Here is an 8321-nt window from a genome sequence, read left to right on the forward strand (position 1 = left end):
GAGCTGCTGAGGCTTCCCGGCCTTCAGGAAGCGAGCTGTGCGCAGCTGACGAACTAAAACGCGTCTTTCTGTCAAACCAAACGCCATCTGAAACGTTTAGAGCCCCAGACGAGCAGAATCCCTTCATTTTCTTCTTTTGCAACATTCAGAATTGTGGTTTTAATTTAACAATTGACTCCTTTTTTCTTTCTTTCTTTCTTTATTTTAGAAATTAAGAAGACACTTTTACGCATCCTGCCGAAATCTTCCCCGTGGAAGCGAGAAAAGTGACCGATTTTTACAAGCAAAAAAAAAGTATAAAAAGTCCGCAGTTTTTTATTTTATGATATGCTGGGTCTTTTGCTGGTTCTCCAAAGACACCTCCAGCACCTCTTCTTCTTGTGAGCAGCGTGCAATAATAAAAGACTAAACCCTTTCTATAAAATTCTTCTTTTACGCACGTTGGCGCACAGCAGAGCCTGACGCTTTCTGTCGCGCTGACTCCTGCAGGCCCCTCAAACATTTCCATCTTTTTAAAACCTCTCTTTGGTTCGTCCGGTCTTGGGACCGGGACCGAGAGGAGGGGAGGGAGGGGTGGGGGTGGGAGTGGGCACTCCGGGCTGCCTCTGCGCGCCTATAGGCCGCCCTCGCCGTCCGTCAGCCGTGGGACGCGCGCCGATTGGGTGCAGGAGGCGGATCCGCAGGTGTTCTCCGCTCATAGAGGCTCAGGGCGGAGAGAAGGTGATCAATCTTCATTCGTCTCCATTAGAAATCACCTTAACACTCTGACAGACAACGACAAGCCCCCTGAAAGCAAATGAGTTTGATTTATTTGGCTGTAAAAACACCCGGAACCGCACCGAGGACGCGGTGACGCCCGTGTGCTGATAGCTGCGTGTTTCTCCGTGATGCCGCTCGGTTTGCACGCTGTTGTTTGTTTTTTCAGCAAGTCTGCTGCACTTTGAGTTTTGTGCCCCGCAGACTTCCTACTGCTGGATAATTTTACTGCTGCTCGCCTCTTGTGGCCCGAGAGCTCAGGAGAAGGGAAGGACAACAACAAGGTAACGCGTCTTCTGTTTCCTCTCACTAATTTACTGCACATTTCTGTAGTTCAGACGCACTTTTTGATTATTATTTTTTTTTACTCCGAGCTGAAAGAAAGGTGCCTCTTTGCCACGAGCAGCTGGAGAGTAAAAAAGCGACAGAAAAGTCACTTTATCAAACATTTAAAAACGCTCCTTCACGCTGAACGTGTCGGTGTGCGTGAATTCAATTTGCACCGTTTGAGGGAGTTCATCTGCGGAAATATATCAATTAATCCGCACCGTGGAAGACTCCGACTTGCATAAATTGAGTCAACTACCTCCGGAGTAGATAATTTTCATATTTCTATTCCAGTTCATTCCTGTGATTTTTTTTTTAATTTATTTATTTTTTTGTAGAGCAATTGGCCATTAAAGCGTTTGAACCTCTTAGCAGATGATTGGAGAGGCGTGTTTTGGTTTTTGTTAATTTATTTTGCTGATAAGAGCCCTTCTGAAACGCTGTCTCTCCGGAGGTCTAATCTAAATTCTAATTGAGTTCATTTGCACCGGGATCTCGCCTTTTCAGTCCGGCCTGGCAGGGCTGGAAATGCGCTTTAAAAAGCGGCTGGAATACACGTTTGTGTGGCTCAGGTTTGGTTTGGGCAGTTAGGAGCTCATTGTTGAAATAATCTCCCCTCCTTAAGAGCAACTAATTTAATTCACACGCCTCCAAACCTCCAGGTGTATTTTTGGTGTGGGAAATGATTCACTGATGTTTAAAACATTAAATTAAATTTAAAAAACAACTCATGATCAGGTTTAAAAACGCAGATTTTGCGCCTTCAAACTCGCAGCAGGATGTTGAGAGTTTTGAAATGAATCCAGGTTAGTTTGATGAAAAGCACAGGAGCTGCTGCTTGTGATAAACTTGTTTTGTTTCCTGCAGCTGCCTTCATTTACTCCTGAATGTAATCTTCAGCTCAGCAGAAAGCACAGACGCGGCCTGTCATAGCAGACATGGCTGTTCAAAACCGCAGAAAACTGACGGAAATTATGATTCGGGTTTACACAAAATCTAATTTAACCACCAATCTTTAAATCAGGTGAAAATCAAGGCGTGAAGGCATAATTTGACTTTTCCTGTATGGACTTTGGTTCTTCCTCCTGAGCGTTAAAATGAGGAAAACTTCATTTTTTTGTTTTGTTTTCGCCACTAAAAGTTAATTTATCTCACAAACGACTACGTTTTGACTCCTCGGCTCTTTCTGTATGAAGAACAACGCAAAGTGAGTCGCAGGCCAAACGGTGTATTTAGCGGGAGTTTATTCTGTTGCACACTGAGCTCACTTGCGGATCCGCAGGAGTCGCGCTGCGGTCAAAACACACCGAAACAATCAGAGCGACCAGAAAACCACAGCTGGGATTTTTACAGATTATCAAACCACAGCCATAATCCATTTTTTAGCGTGTGTGTGTGTGTGTGTGTGTGCATACGCCTTTATACACACACACACACAGGAGGCGACGTGTTTCAGCCTGATTAGTTTTTCTGTGAAACAAATTGAAAACATCTGCAGGAAAACAAGTGACAGAAGAATAACAAAAATCCTCATTTTTTCAGTTTAGAAAAATTTAAATTAGCTTTCAAATTTAAAATGTGTTTTTTTACTTTAAAAGTGACAAGTGTGTGTGTGTGTGTGTGTGTGTTTATTTTTGATGTTTAAAAAAAAGTAGTCTGAAGTTCATGAGTTTTACGCAGTTTATTGCACCGGAAAAGGTTTAATTAGGAAGGAAAAATGGAAAATATTCTGAAGTCAGGACGTGATGTTGTTAATAATAACAATAAAAAAGTGCAACTCAACATTAAATAAATGTTTTCAGAGATGCTGGAAATAAAACTCGTAGGATCACCAGATCACTTGATTCGGTTTCTTCCAGTTTTTCTTTATTAGTTTTTCAATTTAACAAATTTCAGTTTCGAAGATTTCAGTTTAACTTTTGGGGATTTGACAGCCTGTTTTATAAAGGAAAGGCCGTGTAACATCAGAAACTGGGATTATTAGGTTATTATTATTATTATTATTATTATTGTTGTTATTACTCCTCCGCTGGGTTGTGACTTGGAGCGGGTTTCAGGAAGCCGTTTGACCCAAGTTATCCCCTCACTACAAATCCAATATTATTCCTGAAGGGATTTAATGTGCGCCTCTGCTTCTAAACTGTCAGTTTATTGCCCAGCAGTTCACAGCTTTGTATCCTGCTGCCATTAAATATGATTTTATTTTTTTAAAACTTGTGTAGTCTTTGGGCTGTTTGTTTTCCTGCAGTTTCGTTAAATCGGAAATGAGCAGTAAATGGCTGGGAAGCCACAGAAAGTAAAAGACAAAAGCTCATTTGCATCCTGAATACATTGAAGAAGTTCCCTCTGAGAAAGTCGTGTTTTCTAAATGTCGCCCGGTGCAGGTTTGTTTCAGCTGACAGTCCGGACTCCCGCTTTGATTTTTCTGTCTGAAATGTTCTCGTCCGTCCCGTGTGCGCAGTGACTTGGATCGGCCCCCTGTCCCGTCAAGCTGCAGCATCGGGGGAAACCGAACCACTGGCCTGAGCTGGGTGGAGCAGTGACCGCCTGTAGCATGATGTCCTACCTCAAACAGCCCCCCTACGGCGTCAACGGCCTGGGGCTTAGCGGCGCTGCCATGGACCTGCTGCACCCTTCAGTGGGCTACCCAGGTACACACACACACACACACACACACACACGCTTTGTTTTAAAAATGAATCGGCATCATGAAGAAACACAACCCCAAAATTTACAGAAAAATTTAGATTTTTGTTGACTAATAACAACAACAATATAAAATATAATATAATATAATAAAATCATGGCATTAAAAAAACCGCCAAAACAATTTAAGTTTGATTACAGGCCATCACGTGATACAGCTGGCTAACTAAAGTACACATGTCGGATGGTGTGAAGACATTTAAACCGCCTGCCACAGAAATATGAAATAAAGCTCAGCTACACACTCACTCTGCTGTTTTCTCAGTGTGAAATATCCGATCAGTTTAAATTGTCTTCAGGCTGTAAATAAACTCAGTGCAGCACTTCAGTGTTTACATCTCAGGCCTACCTTTTCTTTCTTTTTTCTTTCAGCCTAAATGATGGCCAAAAAAAATAAAATAAATAAATAAATAGAGAGAAAGATTTTCATATCAAAATGTACACGCGATGTTGCAGCCAAACCATCGCCTTATTTCTTTCTTTTGTCTTTTTCCTGTCTGAGTGTGAGCTGAAGATTGTGAGGCTTATTAATCTTTGTGTTGCACCGTTTTATAATTTTCAATGTCTTACACTTATGGTTGATAAATTTTCCACGTTAGCCGACTTTACTTTGCTCGACTGTTCAGCCTGATTGGAAGTTTTGTTTTTAACTTGTTGTTAAGCTCCTTGACAATCCGGTTCTCAAAAATGTGCTAAAGTTATTGTTATAATAATTCGGCTTTTATTGTCCACCGGTGTTGCATCTTACCGGACTTGGGCCTCGGAAACGAGTGTGTGAAATCCGTGTTTGTGTTGAGTTTTGAACGGTTTTTATTAACGCGTCTCCGCTTGTTTTCTTCTTCTCCGCAGCGACTCCACGGAAGCAGCGGCGGGAGCGGACAACCTTTACCCGCTCCCAGCTCGACGTCCTGGAGGCTCTGTTCGCCAAAACCCGCTACCCGGATATTTTCATGCGGGAGGAGGTCGCCCTGAAAATCAACCTGCCGGAGTCCAGAGTCCAGGTAAAAAAGGAGGCTTTTTACCCCGCACGTCCGCGTGTGTTCAACAAAACTGTCCCAAAACACACACCTGCCTGGGCCAACGTTCAGCTGTGGACTGACGTGAACTTATGACGATGTATTGTGCTATAAGCTAACGTTAAACATTTGATGTATTTATCATAGAAATTACTCCCGCCGCTCAGTTTAGTCCCGCCATTAGCTGACAGGCAGACCGAGTCAAACCGGGATCTCAAACTATTTCTATTCATTCTAAAATCACATTAAACTAGCGTGTTAAAAGTACTCATTTATTACAAAAGTGAGTTATTACTTTTCTTTGAGACGTCACTGCTTGACGACATTTGAAGAAGTCGTTTCCATTGACGGTTTGTTTTTTTTAAAGTAACGGTCAGTGTTAGCTAGCTAGCTGGCTGGCTATAAATGACTTTGCAGATGAATCGGATTATATTCAACATCGTAGTATTTATACCAGCAAATGACACCACTTTCACACGTAATGTCAAAGGAGGATCACATGCTTAACCAACGAGGAAAATATTGGTTAGCAGCCTACCTGAGGATAGTTTTACACCTGGTAGCTTGGTGGGTTCAGTAATTCAAGCCTCCTTTTAAAAAGGACAATAACACACGTATGGATCGATTTTGATCGATAATGGGGAGGCTTTGACTAGAATGAAAATTATATGGACCGATTTGTTTGTTAGTTAGGCCCACTGGGAAAGTAAGTGTAGTGTGTTAAACCGGTGAGAAGGGGCAGCTAAAACGGGGATGGTTGCGTTCACGTGTTGTGGTTATTTAAAAAATCTCCAACACACCTGAGTTTTACCTCACCCCACCGGTCCACCACTTTATTCCATACAGGATCCAACAAACATTACAGACTGTAGCCTACATATTTATGTAGGCCAAAACAAGCCTGCATTTCAGATTTTTTTCTCAGCTGAATCGGTTGTTAATTATTTGATGCAACCTAACTGAAAGGCTGCATAATTTGACCTGAAATATTGGCTCTATAATGAAGAGGTCTGAAGTATGCCTGTACAACTAACTCAATGGTGTACTACACAGTTTAACACATACTACACTTGAAAGGCATTAGGGGAAAACCAAGGCAGGCCTCTCTCACACACACAATTTGAGTTATCCTCAGAATGTGTGTGTGAAACAAAATGCTCTACATGATCCTACCCTCTCTGTGCTCTAGAGTTACCCTACTGTGTGGTGAAACCCAATAGCCTGTTATCTTAGAGCCGTCTACCAGGTATGAAATTAGACCCCTGGCTGGTCCGAGCCAAGGGGCCAGGGTGGAAATGAACCTTGATGGCTAATAACCCCCAATTTTCCTCCATAATGTACTCCCAGCATGGTCTGGGAGTATCTATTTTGTATGAAATGCTGAGGTTGTGTTGTGTGTACGGTTGCTAACTCCTGGCTGGTGCTCTCGTTTGAAGGTGTGGTTCAAGAACCGGAGGGCCAAGTGTCGCCAGCAGCAGCAGAGCGGCAGCAGCGCCAAAGCCAGGCCGCCCAAGAAGAAGTCTTCTCCGGCCCGGGAGAGCACTGGTTCTGAAAGCAGCGGCCAGTTCACGCCTCCTGCCGTCTCCAGCACGGGCTCGTCCTCGTCTTCATCCTCCTCCACCAATCACACGGGCCCGGTGGCGCTAAGCAGCACCTCTACCTCCATCAGCACCGTCTCCTCCATCTGGAGCCCCGCTATCTCCCCTGGAAATGCTCCTGCTCCCGCCGTGGCCCCGCTCCCTGAGCCCGGACCGCCTTCCAACGCCTCCTGTATGCAGCGCTCAATGTCAGGCTCTGCCGCCGCCGCCACCTCCTACCCCATGTCCTACAACCAGACGCCGGGCTACGGCCAGGGCTACCCCGCCCCGTCCAGCTCTTACTTCAGCGGCGTGGACTGCGGCTCCTACCTGGCACCCATGCACTCCCACCACCACCCCCACCAGCTCAGCCCCATGACTGCTTCCTCCATGTCAGGCCACCCGCACCACCACATCAGCCAATCGTCAGGCCACCACCATCATCACCACCACCACCAGGCCTACGGCGGCTCAAGTCTGGCCTTCAACTCTTCCGACTGCCTGGATTACAAAGAGCAGACTGCAGCCTCGTCATGGAAGCTCAACTTTAACACCACAGACTGCTTGGACTACAAAGACCAGGCCTCCTGGAGGTTCCAAGTCTTGTGATCAGGCTTTTTTTCTCTCTGCCCTCCGTGCTCGTCTACTCCCTCTTCTTTTATTTTCCAGATTAGCATATTGCTTGTTTTTAAAGACAAAAAGAGTTTATGAACCATAAGATAACAAGATAGCAGCAGGAACGCTCAGCAGTCGGACTTTGTTTTTCCTCCCTCTCGTCCTCCGTGTCTTTTAAAAGTTTAAAATTAAAAAAAAGAAGAAGAAGAGAAACAATCCCTCAGTCCTGTGAAGAGAAAACATGAGGAGCAGTTTCCTGATGATGAAGAGTGGGGTTTCTTTTAAGACGCCTCTTCTTGGATGACCTTAAGAAAACCAAACTGCTTTTTTTTTTTTTTTTCAAAACAACAACAACAACAACAAAAGTAATTTCAACCAAACTCCTTTGACCACCAGCTCTCTGGCTCTCTGGATGGGAGGAATATTTTCCCCACCGGTGCACCGACAGGAACTGCCTGCAGTGCCCCTCTTTACCTCCAGCCCAATCAAATCCTGTATAGTTTTTATTTCTGAAATTTGTTATTTTAGGATGACAGAGATTTTTAGTCAGCTGCGTCAAGGAGCTGAAATATGTAAATATGTATTTGGGTCAGTTACAGTGACCATGTTTAGTTGGTGTTTTTCCCGAATTTTAAATTGTTTATTACCACTTTGGGAGAGAAAAAAAGAAAAAAAAAAAACCTGTATGTAAATCTTTCCAAATATTCCAAAGAGATCAAAATTGGCCATAAAGTTCAGCTTTTATATACATTGTTTTACTCAGAAAGAAAAAAAAAATCTGTTTTGGCAATTTGAAATGTCTTGGAAAACTCTCTATCCAAAACATAGATGCAGAACTGCTCTGGGCATTTGTCCAGGTTACAGTTTGTTTTCCGGATATTATTATTGTAGCCTCTACATTTTCAAAGCAGACCTCCTCTCTTGGGCATTGATTGTCGTGATCTTGGACATGTTTGAACCACAGCACTTGGCTTGATATTGGAGTCAGAGCATTTTTATTATTTTTGGAGAGGAAATGTGGATTTATAGCTCCAAAATGACAGTGAGATGTTGAATGTATCTTTAAGGCGACCACCCTTACACACATGTTCATCCAATAAAGATCCGTTAAGTCATATTAATTTTCTACAGTGGATTCTGTCTCAGTTTGGTTCCCAACAGGGAGTCGAGTTGCTTTTTCTTTTTTTTCTTTAGATGCATGTACAAGAGCAAATTACAAACTCAAGATTCCCGTTCTCTCTCATTTGAATTAGTCATACTTTTATTCAAAAGCTTGTTGATTTTGTTTTTTTTTTTCCTAATTATAACGGGGTAAATGCAAATT

The 8321-nt window shown here is 43.3% G+C and overlaps 1 protein-coding gene across 1 annotated transcript; it reads left to right on the forward strand.

The window, feature by feature from the left end:
• Window positions 1-713: 713 nt before the first annotated feature.
• On the forward strand, window positions 714-8118 carry otx1 (orthodenticle homeobox 1). Its single transcript, XM_046402496.1, has 4 exons — window positions 714-1040; window positions 3545-3734; window positions 4639-4790; window positions 6242-8118. The coding sequence occupies exons 2-4, from the start codon at window positions 3638-3640 to the stop codon at window positions 6989-6991; spliced, it is 999 nt and encodes a 332-aa protein (XP_046258452.1). The 5' UTR covers window positions 714-1040; window positions 3545-3637; the 3' UTR covers window positions 6992-8118.
• Window positions 8119-8321: the final 203 nt, after the last annotated feature.

Source organism: Scatophagus argus, chromosome 10 (genome assembly GCF_020382885.2).
Source record: "Scatophagus argus isolate fScaArg1 chromosome 10, fScaArg1.pri, whole genome shotgun sequence".
NCBI classification, from domain to species: Eukaryota; Metazoa; Chordata; class Actinopteri; family Scatophagidae; genus Scatophagus; species Scatophagus argus.

Coding starts and splice junctions, on each gene's coding strand:
- otx1 (XM_046402496.1), top strand. CDS start 3,638: ATGATGTCCTACCTCAAACAGCCCCCCTACGGCGTCAACGGCCTGGGG. Junction 3,735..4,638: donor CCCTTCAGTGGGCTACCCAG/GTACACACACAC, acceptor TCTTCTCCGCAG/CGACTCCACGGAAGCAGCGG. Junction 4,791..6,241: donor TGCCGGAGTCCAGAGTCCAG/GTAAAAAAGGAG, acceptor TCTCGTTTGAAG/GTGTGGTTCAAGAACCGGAG.